The 20,338-nt window shown below is 38.6% G+C and overlaps 1 protein-coding gene and 1 pseudogene across 5 annotated transcripts in view; both read right to left on the bottom strand.

Annotated features, from left to right (window-relative positions):
- The window catches only part of AK9 (adenylate kinase 9), a 122,519-nt gene that overhangs the window by 86,805 nt on the left and 15,376 nt on the right, over positions 1-20,338 (bottom strand). For all 5 annotated transcript variants that reach the window (XM_067702394.1, XM_067702390.1, XM_067702392.1 and 2 more), the window contains exons 6-12: positions 20,104-20,216; positions 16,711-16,899; positions 14,313-14,441; positions 10,561-10,635; positions 5,785-5,883; positions 2,389-2,528; positions 2,128-2,308 (exon numbers count right to left, since the gene is read on the bottom strand). In XM_067702394.1, the coding sequence (XP_067558495.1) occupies positions 2,128-2,308; positions 2,389-2,528; positions 5,785-5,883; positions 10,561-10,635; positions 14,313-14,441; positions 16,711-16,899; positions 20,104-20,216 (926 nt within the window). The remainder of the gene's footprint in view (positions 1-2,127; positions 2,309-2,388; positions 2,529-5,784; positions 5,884-10,560; positions 10,636-14,312; positions 14,442-16,710; positions 16,900-20,103; positions 20,217-20,338) is intronic.
- Positions 3,866-5,678, bottom strand: LOC137205092 (alpha-2-macroglobulin receptor-associated protein pseudogene; annotated as a pseudogene).

Below are 20,338 nucleotides of genomic sequence, written 5' to 3'. Positions count from 1 at the left end.
CAGGGGACACGGGTTCGTGCCCCGGTCCGGGAAGATCCCACATGCTGCGGGGCAGCTAGGCCCGTGAGCCATGGCCGCTGAGCCTGCGCGTCTGGAGCCTGTGCTCTGCAACGGGAGAGGCCACAACAGTGAGAGGCCCGCGTACCGCAAAAAAATAAATAAATAAATAAAAATAAAAAGGGAAATGGCAAACCACAGAGTGGTAGAAAATATTCATAATGTTTATTAGAAAATAGTCATAATGTTTATAATAAAAAAAACTGTACACAGACAACATAAGGAACTCCTACCAATAATATGCAAAAAAGTTAAAAATGGGCAAGAGGCTTGAACAAAGTGAACAAACACTTCAAAAAGTGAATATCTGAATAACATATGAAAAAATGTTGAACCTCATTAGTCATCAGGGAAATGCAAATTAAAACCTCAGTGAGATATACCCACTAGCATGGCTAAAATTAGAAAGACTGACCATAACAAAAGTTGGCAGGAATGTGGAACTCTCATACACTGCTGGTAGGATAGTAAACTAGTAGAACTGGTCTTGAAAACAGTTTGGCATTTTCTACACAAGTTGACTATGTATGTATACCTTATGTCCCAGAAATTTTACTCCTAGATATACCTTCAAACTATATAAAGATATGCATGTATACACCAAGAAACAGGTACAAGACTGTTTATAGCAATGTTATTCACAATTCCCCGAACTGAATCAACCTAAGTTTTATTGACACTCAAATGGATAATAAATCATAATATAATTCAATCAATAGAATACAATAAAACAATAAAAATAAGCTATAGCTATAACATGCATAAATATCACAATTATAATGTTAAGTGAAAGAAGCTAGACACAAAAAACATAAACTGTTTTAAGTCCATAAAGTTAAAAAAATATGCAAAGCTAATCTATGGTATTTGAATGTGTGCTTACATGGTAAAACCATAAAAGAAAAGTACAGAAGTGAGTATCATAAAGTTCAGGGCGGTGGTTACCTTTGTGGAAGGAGTAAGAGGACTGATATTAGAAAGAGGCATAAGGCGGTTTCTGGGGTTCCGTGTCTGACCTAGGTGGTGGTTACATGGGGGTTTGTTTTGTGATATTTCAATGAGCTTCACTTTTCTGTACGTTTGTCATATTTTACAATAAAAAAGTGAAAAGCAAGTAGGAAATGTTACCCCTGTGTTTAAAAGAATTTAATAGCATTTGGAATAAATTCAAACTCCTTCCCAGGGCCTGCACTGTCTGACTACATCTTCAGCCATCTCCACCTTGTGCTGTTCCTCCTTTCACACTACATGCTCCAGCCACACTGGCCTTCATATAATTCCTCTACATTCCAATCCCTCATCAAATCCTTTGGCTCTATCTTCAAATTATATCCCAAATCTGCCCACTTCTTACCACCTCTACTGCTATCACTCTGGTCTAAGCTAAAAGTAATTTCTCTTCACTTACCGAGGGTGGAGAGTAAGATCACTGAGGGGAGAGGTCAAGGAACTGTCAGGTCAATGTGTTGGGAGGGTCATCTTTGTAGATAGTGAAATCACCAAGAATGATGACAGGAATGAGTGTGTGGAGGAAGGGTCGGTGGGCCAGGAGGGGTGTAACCCAGGGAACAGGAGATGAGTGAAACCAAGAAAGGTAATGGGTGGCACAGTCTGCATGACATAGCAGTCAAATCTGGGGACTTTCGGGAGTGGCTATGGTCTGGAAGCTGCACTAAAGCATTGAGGAAGATGCCTTCCCCACTCTAAGCCCAGTGGAACAATTACCCAGTTGACAGTATAAAATTAAGAAAGCCAAGCACAGGGAATTCCCTGGCGGTCCAGCAGTTAGGACTCCGTGCTTTCACTGCTGAGGGCTCAGGTTCAATCCCTGGTCAGGGAACTAAGATCCCACAAGCTACGCTGCGCGGCTAAAAAGAAATTTTTAACTTAAAAAAAAACAGAAGAAAGAAACACCTATCAAGCTGCATCAGAAGAATGATTTATTAAAGCTGGAGTTTGGGGGGGGGTTAAAAAAAAAAAAGAAAACTGAGTACAAATCCTAAAATCCCACAAAGTATAATCAAGTATAGATAGGTAGAAAGCTAGTTAGGTAGCTAGCTAAGTAGTTACCTTTCCTTTGTAATGTTTTGCAAGCAGATTGCTAAGTGTTGTTTTCCCTGAAGACTGAGGTCCAAATATGAACACTTTAAATGGTGGTGCTGGCATAGGTGGAAGAAGATAGGGACGTGGGTTCAATAAAAATGTTTTTAATGCTTCTTCTGATGAAAGCCAGTATATTTTACCTAGAAAACTTAAAAAATGACATTATCATAAACAACTGAAAAGAGGTATGGGCAAGTTTTTAAATTAAATTCTGAAAATCTTACTTACCTCACAGAAAATTCTGGCAATCCTTGAAAAATTTTACCTTCTTTTAAAGTCACCGGACATGTATGTCCCCATCTGCTTCTCTGCCATCTGTATCTCGGTGCAATAAGTTTACAAGCTGCAAGAGTACGGAACAGCTCATCCTGTTAATAGCAAACAACATTAAAAATGTGGGCATAAGTTTGGCTGAAATTCACATTATTATTTCATTTCTTCTTTGATCATGTTCTACTATTTAAGAAATAATTCATAAAGGAAATTTTGGTTTTTTCCTCAATTGCAACCATTCTGTACTTGTCCAAAATTTAATAAGACAAATAGTTTTCATTTCTGTTTTAAGACCTTGTTTAAATTTTACTGAGCATTTTCTCTTGTAGGGTAGGATGAGCATAAGGTGGATAGAGCATTTTCTATTATCTGTTTCAGGAAACAGATTCTGAAAAATTCTTATTGAAAAGGTTTGAAAACATACCAGAATCTTAGCTAATTTACATAAGTTTTAAAATAGGAAGATGTTACATGCAGATTTGCATTGACTTAGCTGTTTCATTCTTCTTAAATGTAAAGTCTCCCTCAGCAATCCTCTGTTCGTCACCTGCAGAGTAGCTAAGAACCACTTCTCTACCGACTGCAGACTGCTGAGAGGGTCACTGTCCTAGCGCTACCTTGGCAGGGACAAGAGAACTGGAGGGAAACGACATGGTAGGCAACTGCTAGGGGGACAGGTCCAGGCTGGCTCCCTCCCACCTTCAGACATGGATCTCACATGTATTGCTGGTTCCAGAGCTGACTGTGGAGGACAGATGAGAATGGAAACTCTGGTCTTGCCTGCACTGCTGCAGTATATGAGAGCAAAGAGGCATGCTGGTTTCGGGGATGTTGCATGGATGTCCCCACCTGAAGGCTGGAAGAAGCTAGATGGGAAGGAAACTGTCAATGCTTAGGGGAGCTGAATGACACTGAGAACCTTGTCGGTGGGGCACATTTGGCTACCACCCTTCTCCATGAGTCCACAGACAACGAGCTAGGGACTGAAATGTACCCAGTTAAGACAGGAAGCAGGCACTTTTTCCTTATCATCCCTATTTCCTGTCCAAACTTGAAGAAAGTGTGTGAATAGCAGACCATGCTCCTCTCTCAACTTTGAGCCCCCGAGGCTACATATCTAGCGGGGGCTGAGGGGCGATGAAAAGATGAGCTTTCAAATGAGTTTGATATCACAGCCGTAAAAATGATCATGACTGTCTCTGGTTAAAGGCAGACTGAACACATGCATTTGTGTTTGCTTTTTTCCTAAAACCTTGCAAAAATGACAGCAGAGGAATGAAAAAAGAAATGAACTCACGAGGACACGGAGACTGGGAGAAGAGACCAGAGGAGCTGACAGCTAAGCAGCCGCAGCTATACGCTTTTGTCAACTAGAAAGCAGAAGTATGTACCAGCCGCAGCTACACACTTTTGTGTGTAGCTCCCTAGGCCCTCAGAGCTCATTGTGGTGAGCCCTGGAGACCCGGCTGGACAGATCTTGTCAATATTTCTTTACCTTGTAGCCTAGCTCCTTGGTCTTCTCCTCCAACAAGGCGTATCTCTCTGTTCCGTGCCTGCTGCGCTCCCGGTGGCCAACCACGTGCTTGTTCGTGATGAGATGTTCGTTCCAGCTGCTTCTGATAGTGGTTATGCTTTTCGATTTTGGTGTCAAAGTGCTTGAGCTCTTCCCAAAAGGATTCCAGTTCCTTCTCTGTGAAGGTGGCTGACCTGGCCGGGTCCCACAGATCCATCACCTGGGGCTCGTCGAACTCTGCCTTGGCGCCGCAGCCCCGGTGGCCGACTTTCTGCAGGTGGTCGAAGTCCTGGCTTATGTCCCGCAGCCTGTCCTTCACTCGGCATGTCTGCTCTGCAGCACGTTCTCCTGGCTGTGGGTCATGTCGGCGGGACTGACGACGTTTTCCTTAATTTCTTCTGTCCTGCTCAGGGTCTCCTGAAGGTCCTTATTCTCCTGGACCTTCTCCCTGTGATGCTGAAACTCCCACCACGACTGGTCCAGTTCTTCATTGAAAAACCTCCCGAAGGTCTTCGCCTTGTGCCACTGCTTCTCCCGCCGGGGGTCCTCCAGGCTGTGGTCCTCGGTGCCGGGGCTGAGGACGTTGCTGCTCACGGCCGGCCTGGGCGTCGTTTCTCCCGTCCCGACCAAACTTGGCCAGGATAACGTTGAGACTGCTGCTAAGTTTTGCTTCTTTCTCTCCATCTTCAACTAAGCCTTCAGCCTTCAATCTCTTCCTCTTGAATTCGTCCCTTTCGCGTATGTATCTTGAAGCTCAAGCTTGTATCTTGATCAGCATGGAGCTCGCACAATTTCACAGGAGAAAGATTAAGCCGCTGGGCCTTCCCCCACAGGTGATTCTGCTTCTCCTGGCGGAACTACCCCCGACCCGGGCTCGCGCTCCGAGGGCTGCGCGGGCTCATTCTTATCCCGCGAGAACTTGCCGCTGTCGCCGGCGGCCCGCCAGGCCCGGGAGGAGGCGGCGGCGGCGGCGGCAGCGACGGCGGCAGTGGCAGTACTAGTTGACGGAGCTCGCGCAGCGCAGCTCGGACCTTCCGCGATGCCGTCTTCCTCCTCTGGAAGCCGAGACCCCGGCAATTGCGGGTCGGAAAAGCCCCCGGGTTTTCTGAATACTTTAAAATTTCCCTTCAGTTATGACCTAGAAGTGACTCAGTACAGAGCTTCTGTGTGCATCAGGCCCACCTTTCCTCCTCTTCAGCACCAGTTCGTGTTACATATTCCAGCTATATTCAGCCATTAAGATCTAGGGATTACACAGTACAGGATAACAAAATGACCTCTTTCCTTAAATTTATTTCCACAATTTATTTGAATTATAATATCTATGATTCTGGTATTAGTTTTTTTATTTCTATTTTTATAGGTGAATCTAAACTTCCCAGAATAGATCATATCCTCCACTTAAAAGTCCTGGTAGCCCTTTTAGCACTTGGCAATTATAATTTGATCACCATCACATCCACAATACATCAGGGCCAGGAACACAGTAGTTATTTTAAAAATTGGTTGAATGATTGGGGAAACGAATGAGTATAGAGTTGAGGGCTTTTATGTCTTTTCTTTCTTTGGTGCTGCAAAATTTTGAAACTGAACTTGGGTTTCTTTATTTCTTATTATTCCTGTGGTTGGTTGATCTGATTTTATTGTCTTTCTTTGTTTCAAAACTTTTGTTGTGTTTAGTGTCTACAAGAATATTGTGCCAATATTACAGCTTCCCAAATATCAAATCCATTTTTATAAAAGGTATCCTGAGAGCCTTTTAAACCTTGAAAGGATACAAATTAAGGTCACAACATATAGTGAAAGGGTAGACTTTCAAACAGTTAAAAATAACTTACATTTTCCATCGTGTCATTAATTTCTTCCTCTGCACTCTGAAGTTTGGTTAAAACAGCTGCTCTTTTTAGGTTCAGATATTTAAGTCGATCCATAACTGTCTAAATTTAAAGAACAAGTCTTTTAATACATTGGCATTTGAACATCTCAAATGTCCTGAAAAAGTCATGAGCTCATGTGTAGAATACTGCCTTGTTCTTCCTAGCTTCTGGTAGTTTGCCGACAATGTTTGGTGTTGCTTGGCTTGTAGATGCATCCCTCCAATCTCTGCCTCTGTTGTGACATAGCCATTTTCTCCCTGTGTTCATGCGTCTCTTCTAAGGATGCCAGCCATATTGGATTAGGACCAATCCTAATTCACTATGGCCTCACCTTAACTTGATTACATCTGAAAAGATCCTATGTCCAAATGAGGTCACACTTACAGGTATTGAAGGTTAGCTCCTCAACATATATTTTTGGGGACACAGTTCAACCCATGAGAGTCTACCCTTTGGTCCCCAAATATTCATGCCCTTCCCTTGTTAATTCCCTAATTTATGTGAGAATCCTTATCTCATTGGTATTGAGCTTCTCCATGTAACTTGTTCTGGCCAATAGAATGTGGGCAGAAGTGCCAGGGTGCCATTGCTGGCCGGGGCCTCTAGGCTTGGCAAGTTTCAACCAGGCCTGTTGGAACTTCTGCCCTTTACCTTGAGGAAAGTGTGTCCCAGGTTGTAAAAAGTAGTCAAATTCTGGATATATTTTGAAGAAGAAGCCTGCTGTATATGCTGATGGGTTGGATGTGGGATATGAGAAAAAGAGAGGAGCAGCTGGAAGGATGGATGTGACATATACTGAGAGGGGAAAACTGTGGGAGGAGTGTATTTGGGGCAGGGTGGTGGTGATGGTGGATCAGGACTTTTATCTTGCACATTTAATCTGAGATGACAATTATACTTCCAATTGGATATATTGGATATATTTAGTAGCAGTTGATTATACAAGTGTGAAGTTCAGGGGAAAGGTCTGGTATAGTAATTTGAATTTAAGAGTTGCCAGCATTTAGAAGGTATTTAAAGCCATTGGGTTGGATGAAGTCTCCTAAGAAATGAGGGTAGACAGAGAAGAGTGCTCAAGGAATGAGTTCTGGGATCCTCCAACTCTAGAGGTTAGAGATGTAGAGTGTTAGAGGTAGAATGAGCTATAGTAGTGTGGGGTCCCAGAAGACAAGGGAAGAAAGGAGCAGGAAGGAAGAAGTGATGAGCTGGGTCAAATATTGCTTCTAGGTGAATTAGATGAAGACCAAATAGTCACCACTGGCTTTGATCAGGAGATCACGGATGAGCTTGGCAAGAGCATATTCTAAGTGAGGAGCTTCTCCCTAATTTGGTTGCACCACCAGCATTATTACTTATGTGGCCACCAGCCATATCAAACTAAAAATCTGGGCATTGCTTCTGACTTTTCTCTCTCCCTGTCCTCCTACATTAAGTAGCTCCCAGGTCTGTCTTCTGTCCATTCCCACAGTCACTACCCTAGGTTAGACCACCATCTCTTATCTGATGTGCTGCAAAAGTCAGAACTAGTCTTCCTCCCACCAATCTGCTTCTCCTCAGTTTTTCCTTTGCATTGCAGTCTGAGTGATCTTTCTTAAATGGAAGTAGAAGCATTTTACTCTCTGGCTTAAAACCTTTCACTGGCAGCCCACTCTCTCATGATGAGGTCTAAACTCTTCAACATGGCTTATGAGGCCTTTCTTGCTGCAACCCCTGCTTATTCCTAAAGTTTTGGCACTACTCCACTCCTACTCCATCCCCCTAAAAACTCCTCCATCTTCCAGTCCTTCATTCATTTCCTAGAACTCACTAGGCTCTTTTTTGCCTCTGGGGCTTCACACAGACCCTTCCCTCAGCCTGGAACACTGTCCCACCTTCCTCCCCTCACCAGCCCTCACGGTCTAATTCTTACTCATCCTTAGAGTTTCAATTTAGAAATAATTACAGACACATGGCCTTCCTCATGAGATTAGGTCCTGTCCTTTTGGATACTGTGTGAGGGGAGGGACTTCTCTGACCCCTTCCCATCTGTATCCCTAGAGCTTATCATAATGCTGCACACCTATTAGGTGTTTAAGAAGAAGGTAATATATTATTTTGTATTGGACTGTATATTTTTTGCTTTTATTTTTTTATGTAATGTATATTTTTGTATTTTGTAATTTTTATGATGCATATTATTTTGTATTATTTTTGTATTTTGTACTTTTGTGTTTTCTGGTTATTTTAAAACCATGAGTGTGTATAACTTTTAAATCAGAATGCAGATATTTTTAAAAAAAGGCACAAGCTTATAGATACAGAAAGCAGATTGGTGGCTGCCAGAGGTGGGGGGTGGAGGATGGGAGGTAGACAAAATGGTTGAAGGAATTCAAAAGTATAAACTTTCAGTTATAAAATAAATAAGCCCTGGGGATGTAGTGTACAGCATGGTGATTATAGTTGATAGTACTATATTGCCTATTTGAAAGTTTCTAAGAGAATACATCTAAAAAGTTCTCATCATAAGAAAAAAAATTCTTTATGTATGGTGTCAGATGTTAGCTAGACTTATTGTGGTGATCATTTCACAGTATCTACAAATATCGAACCATTATGTTGTATACCTGAAACTAATATAATGTTGTATGTTAATTATACCTCAGTTTAAAAAAAAAAAGAATGAAGATATTTACATTTTGGGGAAAAAAAAAAGTACCTTCTCTTCCTTACATTCTAAGTGGGAAGTTATCACATGAAATATATTTAAATGATGTATTTAGTATGGTTACCATAAACAGAAGAATTACTATTATGTTTTTGCCAAAAATCATGCATTAGTCTTTCAAATTCACACATTTAAAAAAAACCCTTTCCCAAACATTTTTTGCTTTTTTTCTGATCATAAACATCTTGAACAAAAATCTTTCTGTATATCTCCATGTATTTCCTTAGAATAAATTACTAGAAATTGGGCCTCTTTGGACAGATGATAGACATTAAAAAAAAATCTTTTGGGGCTTCCCTGGTGGCACAGTGGTTGAGAGTCCTCCTGCCAATGCAGGGGACACGGTTTCGTGCCCCGGTCCGGGAAGATCCCACATGCCGCGGAGCGGCTGGGCCCGTGAGCCATGGCCACTGAGCCTGTGCGTCCGGAGCCTGTGCTCCGCAGCGGGAGAGGCCACAACAGTGAGAGGCCCGCATACCGCAAAAAAAAAAAAAAAAAAAAAAAATCTTTTGGATACATATATGCCGTATTATTTTCCAGGAAGATTGTGCCCTGTATGCTCCTACTGAAAGGGTACAAGAGCATTTCACAAACCCTCCCCACAATCCTGGATATTGGATAAATTTGTTAAATCTGCTAAGAAAATGCTGCTTTTTATTCTTTGTGCTGTTTGCATTTCTTTGACTAATAATATGATTATAGAAGTATAAAAAAATATATTATTAGACATTTCTTGCTAAATTACCTGCGTATGCCCTTTGCCTGTTTTTTCTATCGAGATATTTGCTTTTTTCCTATTGAAATATCAGAAGTTTTAAAATATTTACAAAAGATACTCAGCATTTGTTTATAATAAGTATGGAAACTATTTCCCCTCATTGTCATTTGTTTAATAGTGAAAATAATATTGTATTTTCAAATATGCATATATTCTGTTTAAAAAAAGCTTTATTGAGATATAATTCATATACCATATAATTCATCCATTTAAAGCGTACAATTAAATGGTTTTTAGAATATTCAGAATTGTGCAACCATCACCACAATTAATCCTAGGACATTTTCATCACCCCCAAAATATACCCTATACCCATGAGTAGTCACTCCCCATTTATCCTGGGATCTCCCACAGTGGTAAACCCACGCCCCCCACCCCCTGCCACTAAGGAACCACTTATCCATTTTTTGTCTTTGTAGATTTGCCTATTTTGGACATTTCATGTAAATGGAATCATATGATATGTGATCTTTTGTAACTTTTCTTTACTTAGCCTGTGTTCAAGATTCATCCATGTTATAACATGTGTCAATACTTCATTCCTTTTTATTGCTGAATAATATTCCATCGTATGAGTATACCACATTTTATTTATCCATTCATCAGTTAATGGACATTTGTGTTGTTTCTACCTTTTAGCTATTGTGAATAGTGCTGCTATGAATATTCATGCACAAATTTTCATTTGAACACCTATTTTCAATTCTTTTGGGTATATACCTAGGACACGAATTGCTGAGTCACGTGGTAACTCCATGTTTAACCTTTTGAGGAACTGCCAAACTGTTTTCCAAAGTGGCCACATCATTTACAACCCTACCAACTATGTACGGGTGTTCCAATTTTTCTACATCCTCACCAACACTTGTTATTTATTGTCTGTTTTGGTTTCTGTTTTTAATTTTAGCCATCTTAGTGGATTTGAAGTGGTATCTCATTATGGCTTTGGTTTGCATTTCCCTATGGCTCATGTTAAGCATCGTGTCCTGTGTCTATTGGCTGTTATCTGCTTTTCCTTTTCTTTGAGGCACTTTTGGTCACACAGAGATTTTAAATTCAAATGCGGTTTTGATTTAAATATGGACAGATGAATAAATACCACATCAAAATTTTAAGTGTCAAGATGAATTTTTCAAAAATAAATGGTATTAAAAAAGTAAATCTATTAATGATATTTATTAAAATAAGTATAATCCAGTTGATACTTTTTTGATTTTCCAAACTGTGGCATATTCTTACTGAGCATTGCACTTACCGTGAAGAGCTCCTCTGGGGGCTTATTTCCGTCTAGCTCAATGAGATACTGGGAATCGTGTTCAGCCATTACTTCCTGCAGATGATCGAACACAAGCCTCATCATTCAAGATTATTGGCAAAAGATCAGAATCTTAATATACCATGAAGAAATATTTAAAGCTAAATTATTTGCTTTATACTTGACATAATAGATGTTATTTTCAGGAGAGCTTTTACAAAAGCCTAAACTAGTCTTCTTACCATGAATTTTACTCTTTCTGTTTTTTCCATTTTTCTCTACAGTGAAGTCTTAGAGTCTTTCCCAACAGAAGTGTTTTGGGGCATCTATCTCTCTGTATGTATTCATAGAATAATAGAATAATAGAATAATAATAGAATAATAATAATAGAATAATAGAATAATTTCTACCAAACTGCTAGCTGAAGAATGGGGTTGGTTCATTTCACTTTTTATTCTCCTGGCTGTGGGTGATGTTCAGTATCCAGATATCCATCTCTGTAAACTGCCAAACCATAACCTCTGTGCAATTTTCCGTTAGACTTTCTTCTGCTTAACATTCATGGAGCATCTTTAGCCCTTATCTGCCATATGGTTTGTAAATGTTTTGCCTTGCTATGATTTATCTTTTGACTTTGTTTATGGTATCTTTTGCAATATAAAATATTTTTATGATGAAATCTGTTCTCATTGTTTCTGGATTTCCTTCCTTGCTTAAATTAGATTTTCTCTATCTCAAGGATATATTAATATTCTTATAAATTTTCTTCCACTATTTTTTTTACCATTAAAATCTAAAATCCAAGGGATTTTATTTTTTGACATTGGCAATGTTGAACTGTATCTGAGTCTTGTGTTCCCAGAAAGTAGGGATGGTGGGGAGATAAGACCCACCTCCACCTTTCCTCAAAGACTCGGATAAGATCCATCTCCATCTTTTTTCATGATTCCCATAGGACCTGACGGTGGCTCCCTTGTTTACCTGCCTCCATAAAAACCCAGCCCCCTTACTTTTCTTTGAGAAAGTCCTCCTTAATGAACATTCTCCCTGTTGCAATGGTCTGAACAAAATCATCTCCTTAAATGTCCAGTACATTTTGTCTTTCATAATACTGCGCAAGGTCAGGTTCTAAGTATTTCTTTTCTTCTAGACAGAAGGCACATTATGTCTGCATTATTTATTTAACCATAAATAACCATGCTCTGAACAAGGAAGTACATTATGCTTTTCTGCATTTCATATACTTTCCTTAAGCTAGATTCTTAAGAATGGACTTACTAAGTCTAAGGGTAGGAACAATCCTAAGGCTAAAGATCCTATACCAGGTCTGACCGGGAGTCAAGGTGGGATTCGAAGACAGGCGAGAATGAGGACTTAGCCTTGGATTACTCCTGAAGTAGGATATAAGCCAGAAAATGATGCAGGTTACTTTGCTCCCACTTGCTTTCCTCATGTCTTTTGAAGGAACACTGAATTTTGGTGGTATTGGCCTTCCAAGTGAATTGACATCTCAGCCAGGTCAGAGGAGACTGGAATTGCAGGCTCCTACCTTTGAAGGCTCTCCCACCTCCCTCCACACACACCAGCACCTTGGAATTACCTTACAAGGCAAGCTATATACTATTCAGCAAGCATCACCTAGGCCTAACGTCTAGGTTCTTGGCTTTGAAATTCTTGCACTGCTGGCACCAGGGCAATCGATTCTTATCTATGCTTTGCTGTAGGGCTTAGAATTTTTCCACTTCTGGGCTTTTTTCAGACGAGCTGTCTAAAAACCACCATACTAATTTCTATTCCTTTCAGCAGGGTATGAGAGTGTGTGCTTTACCATATATACTTGCTAGAATTAGTAATTCTTATTCCTTGTTCATCTTTTAAAATTTGATCATGGAAATATCTCTTAATTTAGATTAGCCTTTCTTTATTATCAGTAAAGCTGAACATTTTTCTACAGTCCTGTTACTCTTTTGTCTTTCATTTTTGTGAATTGTCTGCTCGTATTTCTTGCCCATTTATCATCGGGAGGGTAAGACCTTACAGGTTTTAGAAAAATCATTTCTATGACCTTTTTTTTCACATTTAAAAAATTGAAGAATAGTTGATTTACAATGTGTTAATTTCTGCTGTACAGCAAAGTGATTCAGTATACATATATATACATTCTATTTTTAATATTCTTTTCCATTGTGGTTTATCACAGGATATTGGATATAGTTCCCTGTGCTATATAGTAGGACCTTGTTATTTATCCATTCTATATACACTGGTCTGCATCTGCTAACCCCAAACTCCCACTCCATCCCTCCCCCCCCACCCTCCCTCCACTTTGTTAACCCTGTCTGTTCTCTATGTCTGTGAGTCTATGACCTTTTACTATATCAAAGCTTTAAATCTTTTATCATAGTTGATGTGGATATTTTTCAAGTTTGTTGTCTTTTTATTTGAGTGAGGTGTTTTTTAAAAATTTATTTCCAGAAGCTTTACATGTAATGAAACGGAAGCTGTTATTCTTTTTCCTTCGTGATCTCATCACTTGTTCAGCTGACCATCTGTTAAGCATTTACCACTTGCCAGAATTTGGGCACTGCCCTGGGCATTGGTGATGCTAGGATGTGAGACTTGGTCCCTATCCAACCTCCTGCCCATGAATATAGTTTTCTAATCTTCAGAATCTGATATTAATTATGCTTTATTTGATACCCAATGCCAGCCACTTAAGGAATATGTAGAATATTTTTGTTGAAGGAGAAAGAATATTATAGATAGACATGTAAATTACACTTAAGAAGCTATGTTTAAAGGCCGGGAATGGAAGAAGAAGAAGGGAGGAATCAAAGTCATACATAAGAAAACAAAAGCACTGAATCATTATGCTGTACACCTGAAACTAACACAATATTGTAAATCAACTGTATTTCAATAAAAAAAGAACCAGTTTGGTTCTCATTTTTTGGCGGGGGCGGGGTGGGCAATGGTGATGAAAATGATCCATTCATTTGTCTCTAAAGATATATAAACATTATAAAACAGCATGAAACAAATTCTTTTAGTTTCTCTATCAGATGGGAAGAGGTAATTTGAGGACTGTTTTCTATTTTCTTTGTATTTCCATTGCTTAGCATGGTATCTGGCCAAATACCAGAAAATAAATGTTTGTTGAATAAATCTCCAACATAAATTGGACAGAGTCTGCCCTGGATTTTTAACCATAAAAATATGCTTTTCAATAATCATAATTTCAGTAATCATACTTTTAAAATGCTAATTATTTTAAAAATTTCCTATTATAATATATAATGGCCTTATCATGTTTACAAATAATCATCTTTGAATGGGATAAACAGAGAAACCAGTCTGGGATAGCTCTTCTTTAGACTGCAATTTAACTAAATTAACAATTCCTTTTAGAATAAAAGATACACCTCAAGTGTACATTTGTTTTGATAAACCCATAAATGCTTTCACAAAACAATCTCTTGACATGGACTTTCCAGCCTACAACCATAAATAAATTCCCCTAATGACTTTTGAAAAATGCAATTTTCAGCAACATTCCTGCTTCGTAAGAGTAAAATAATATTGTTCTGTGAAACAGCTTTTGGAATGCAATCTTATTCTGATAGCATTTTACCAAGCTCAAGAGGAGGAGAATCAGGTAGATAATACATGAAGTGAAGAAACGTGAAAGTTATTTCAGGGTTAAAACACAGATCTCAACATTCCCATTTTCAGCAATATATCTTGTTCTTACTTCTAAAGAGTGAAGAATTATTTCCTTATAAAATTTAACAATGTGTTCGATATTTTCCAAATAATCCTCAGGCCTCTGAACTAGATGTTGAAGAATTTCAGCCACCATCTGCATTTCAGCAATAAATGCCTAAATGGAAAAGATGTTAAATATATGTTAGTCGTTACTTTATTTACAAGTCATATCCCTCCCTCCTTATACCTAGATGCCCTTTTGGGATGAGAAGAAGGGAGAAGGGCAGATTAGAAACAGGATTTTTATTTTAGAGACATAGAACACCCCTGAAGTTCCTTAATCAGATGGAATAAAGCTTTAAATTCACTTGGATACTTACTAATTTCTTTTTGCTCCCCAATAAGTAGGGAAGAGTAAAGGAATAACATCATATTTTTAGAGACAAAGAAATTAGATTTTTTATGAATACCTGAGCTTGTAGCTCATTCATTCATTGATTCATTCATTTAATAAAGCTTAAGTGCCTACTCTGTGCCAGACACTGTTCGAGGAGCTTGAGAGATGACAGAGAACAAAACTGGGGAACAGAACAGAACTGAGCCCTGGGGCTCAGAGAGTACATGTCCCAATTGAGGAAGACAGAGTATAAATAAGTAGACAAACAAATACCTCACAGGTTAGGCTGTGGTGGTAAGAGCTAAGAAGAAAGATGATGCAGGGGAGAGGGGATGGAGAGTGATGGGAGAAGGTGGTCATGAAAGGGTTCTCTGAAGAAGTGACATTTGAGTAGAGCCACACAGATTTCTGGGGAAAGACTATTTCAAGGCAGAGGAAATAGTATGTGTAAAAGTTCTCAGCCCAAGGCCTGGTAGGCATTCAATATCATATTTATTATCTTATTATCATATTTGTTATCTTAATTACAATGGTATGCTTTATTCAGGCTAAAATGACACACTTTTTTTCCTATTTGCTGTGAGGTTTACCTTTTTAAAAAATCTGGTATATAGATGCTGACTTTTATCTAATGCCTTATTTGCACAGGGAAGATTATTTTATATTTTTAAAATAACAGTTTTTAAAAATTGAGATGTAATTGACATATAACATTACATTAGTTTCAGGTGTACAATATAATGATTCAATACAGTTGATCTTTGGGCAACGTGAATTTGAACTGCATGGGTCCACTTATAGGAGGATATTTTTCAATAGTAAATACCATACTACTACATGATCTGCGGTTGTTAGGATGTAGAACTGCGGATACGGAGGTTGGATTGTAAAGTTAACTTGGATTTTTAACTGCATGGAGGGTCAGTGCCCCAACCCTGGAGTTGTTCCAGGGTCAGCTGCATTTGTACATATTGTGAGATGATCACAATAAGTCTAGTTAACCTCCATCATCATACATAGTTACAATTTTTTTCTTGTGATGAGAACTCTTAAGATCTACTCTTAAGTGAAAGAAAGAATGTCAAAAATTCATTTAACCTATTAGTGAGGGAACCAGCAGGATGACAAAGCTGAAGTATCTATAATAACTGAAATCAGAGTGCAAAGTTTGATATCCTGCTTAATGTCCTACAGGGCAATAAAACTGTAGCCTTTGGGGCTTATCTTTTCCACTAGACAAATGATTTGCGATGTAGCCATCTACAAATTAACATCTGACTTCACAGAGCCTAGGCCCTAATAGAAATAGTATTTATTCATAATAATTTAGAAATTATAGAAATTATTTTAAATTATTAAACATTATAAATAAATAAATTTATAATAGAAATCACAGGTATATTTCAGTAGGGCAAGGACTGGCAAACTATGACCTGTCCCACCCCAGTAGGCTAAATCCAACCCGTCACCTATTAACAGATTTCTTTATATCAATTTTCCTCATTAAGTCATGGTAGAAGATTCTTTTGAGGCCCCATTGCATTATGCTTACTAGTACTGAATTTAGGATTGTTGTATCAACATTATATGTGAAATTGGGCTATAGCTTTCTTTTCATGTGCTCTCTTTGTCAGAGTTTGAAATCGGGGTTATACTAACTTCATAAATTGGATTCTGACTGGGCTACCTTCTTCTCCATATTACACTTGTCTTATATGGCTCTAACTCCTCACTCTAGCTTACATAGTGCTTGACACATAGTAGGTGACCAGTAACTCTCTGTTGCTATGAAATGAAGCAGATTAGCTGTCAGGATATGGAGGGACTTCCATACTGAGAAGAAGGATGATCTTAAACTTGATGACCTCTACATTATGATCTAATGGTTCTTGAAAACATGAAATATTTTTGCTATTTCCTCAAGACTAAATGAAAACTTAAAGAAAGTGTAATTTTCTCTAGCAGCTGCTATTTTTTAATTATTTATACTATCATTTAATTTAATGATAGCAGTTTAAAAGTGTAGTATCTGGTATGGGGATATTACCTCTTCTTCTTCTTGCTCTTCTTCCTCTTCCCTTTCCTCTTCTCCTTTTCCTTCCTTTTGGGCTTCTTCCTTCTTTCTCCTACGACTCTCAATAGCTTCAGGATCCCACTGATCTCTTGTGAATATGTATCCTGTACTACTGTGCTGCCTTTGCCCCGAAATTCTTTGGCATAAATCATAGTCAGGACACTAAGGAACAACATCAGTAATTACATAAAACATTTTGAATATGCCTTTACTTCCTATTCACATATTATGCAGTATCTAAACTCCCAAATTCCTCAAAACCCTGAGCAAATTCAATACTGTAAATGGCATTTTGAATCAGATTTTATCATATACCAAGAGAGGCACAAGATACAACTTTTATGCTATGACAACACTTTTCTTTACCCAAAAGTAACACATGTGAGAAAGTATCAAAAGCTTTAAGATTAAAATAAAAAAAGAGGGTTAGAATAACAGTAGAAAGAGCCAGAGAAATAGAATAGAAAATCAATTTAGTCAGCAAAGGTACACAGGAGGATTCTGTCAGATTAGTTTGAAAAAGCTGAGAATGGATGAAAATGGGGGAATAGCCACAATCTTATGACAAAAAAAATATATCTTGTATTTATAGTATTTACTATCATTTACAGCTTTATGGATGAAGTAGTTCATAAAATAGCATCAATGAATGGGACCTGAAAGGTCATCTAGTTTAGTCTAACCTTTTCATTTTGTAAATGAGAAAACTGAATCTGGATAGTAAAACAGGACAAAACCAAAGTCTATGAGTAATTTTCTCATTTCAAGTGCTTCCACGTGTGTAATATTTTACTCAATTCTTAAACTAACCCTGTAAGAGAAATAATACAATATGATTAAAGCCATTTTGCTGATCAGAGAAGGACTGCTCTGGCAGGGTAAGGTCACAATGTCATGAGGGGAAACTACAACTTGGGACCAGGCCTTCTGATCTGTAGCCCACGCTCTGTGACACATTATTAATGATAAACTAAGGTTTTGAGCTGTAAATCCTGCTCTGAATATTTTTCACGATAAACTCTGGATGACATTCTATAGTAGTGGTTCTCAAACATTAGAGTGTAACTGTATACAGAGGACCGTAAAAAAAAGATTTCTGCTTCCCCTGTGATTTATTAAGTCTAGAGTGAGGCTCAGACATTTTAGCAAACATTGTCAGTGATTCTGATGCCAACAGTTCATGCATCACACTTTTGAGAAACAAAGGAAGCAAGAAACTTTAGAACTTTTCGTGCTCATTTTCTGATTTCTTCAGACTACTTCTATATGGAGATGGGATGGGTATTTACTGAGGCAAGACTTTTATTTAGGGTTTCTAATTTTTTCACAAAAAAAGATCTCAACCCATTCTGGTAATTTAAAAAAACACATGTATATTTGCCCTCATTTGGCAACGCAGAATACCCACATTTTGGGTCCTTGACAAAGACTATTGTCTCCTGTTTTCACTTATAGGAAGTGATTTATTAATCTTAGGGTGAATCTGAAGGTATGCCTGGGAGCAGTGATCCTCAAACTTCAGCAGCATCCATGTGTACTGGAGGGCTTCTCAACACAGACAGCTGGATGCTACCCCAACAGTTTCTGTAGTTCTGGGGTGCTCCCTGAGAATCTGCATTTCCAACAAGCTTCTTGAGTGCTGCTAATGCAGTTGGCTCTCGGACCAAATTCTGAGAACCACTGCTGTAGCAGATCACTGGTCCTTAACGCACTTTTTTTGTTTGTTTGTTTCTTTAGTATACAGACCTCTTTAGAATATGATGAAAGCCATAGGCTTTTGCTTCAGAAAAATGTCCATGCACATAAAATTTGCATATAGTTTCAGAACGTTCATGGATGCTTAAGGATTCATGGATCCCAGGCTAAAAACTTCTGGTCTAGAAATCCCAGACTCTATTCCCAAATAAGGCTAAACCATCAGAGAAGTGTGTGCTGTACTGAAGTTCTATCTCCCATGAGGCCCTTTGATTATGCCCCAGCTACCTGTGGAAACTGCCATGGACACCCACCATCACACAATATCAATGGGGTTAAGGACTTCATTCTCTACGTTAACAATCCTTATGCTGAGACCCATGTAAGATATATCTCTCATTTTGTTTTTCCTGAGGAATGGCTTGTCTTTTCATGGGCAATGCGGATTTTATATAACTGGTCACATTTCCCCTTCTGCTTTGGTTCATCAAACTTAGAACCAAATTTATGACCCAAATTTAGTGAGCATTTGGAGCCTTATGGCCTGTATATATCTGTGTTCTTATTCCACCCAGTCTTAATTTCCTATATAATCTCTGTGTTCCATGGCCTAGACCTTATATTTGGTTTCAGTTAATTGTTTGAGATTTTTTTTCTCTCCATTATACATATGTTCACATGGGTGACATTCTGAAGGTCACACAGGGATTTTGATTGGCCTCTAACCATGACATTGGGCTGGGGCTGCAGATGACCCCAACACCCATCACTGAATGCCACCTGTCTCTCACAGCTAGCCCAAACACACCACTGAGTCCCTGCACCTGAGCTGAGGACCATCTAATTTATTCTGAGTTGTCAAACCCTTTGGGGAATCAGGCAGGGTATTGTTATAAATGGTTATCATTCATGTTCATATAAACAAGTGGTCCTCACCTCACTGCATTCTTACCACAACCCTATGAAGCAGCTATCTTTGTATCATCTTTGTGAAGAGGAAATTGAGGCTCCTAAATGTGATTTACCATGTTCTACAGCTGGTAAAGGAGAGAAATGGGAACAGGACCAACCCATCAGTGTTCTTTAACATTCGTACATCCAATAATTTGTTCATTCTTTCATTTTATTTAACTGGCAAACATATTAGGTACCACTTATTGTGCTAGTTGAGGTTTACAGGAGTGAGACATGGTTCCTGCCGCCAAGTAAGGCAGAGTCTAGAAGAAAATGGACAATTACAACACAGTGAGGTAATATGATAGAAAAGAGCAACATGAATGGTCATCAGAGAAGTATTTAACTTTCCTGTGATGAAGCAGCTGTGGGGGAGAGAGAGAGGGAGAGAGAGGGAGAGAGAATGAGAGTTAGTTAATGTTTGTGTTGGTGCGGAGGGGTTGGTTGTTGGGGAAAGTTCTGCAGAGATGATGCCTGAACTGGCGTTCAAAGGATAACTGTGATGAAGCCTGATGAAGAGGCAAGGAGGTGTTTCCCGTGGATGGAGCTACAGGTGCAAAAGCACAGAGGTATGACAAAGTATAATTCAGACCCTATAACTGACGCATAAATTATTATTTTCCTAACTCCTTAAAACAATTAAGAACATTCCTTGAATTTAACTATCAAAAAGAATGGTTATATATACCATACTAGAAACACAACTAATATTCTTACCTTAATATTGATTATAATATCAGGTTTCAAATTTAAATTTCTAATTAATTCTATTTGCTGGAAAATAGTCATGGCATCCTGTGAAAGTGACGGTATTTCAGTGATAATATAGCCTGTAGAGTAAAACATAATTTTAAAAGTTTTATAATATTATCAATGTCTGAGAGCATGGATTTATTATTATTACTTTATAAAAATATCATTTAGTTATTGATGAATACTAATGCTGGTCTTA

Source organism: Pseudorca crassidens, chromosome 13 (genome assembly GCF_039906515.1).
Source record: "Pseudorca crassidens isolate mPseCra1 chromosome 13, mPseCra1.hap1, whole genome shotgun sequence".
Lineage (NCBI taxonomy): Eukaryota > Metazoa > Chordata > Mammalia > Artiodactyla > Delphinidae > Pseudorca > Pseudorca crassidens.
Note: the sequence above shows the minus strand (reverse complement) of the source record. Positions and strands in the feature narration are given on the sequence as shown.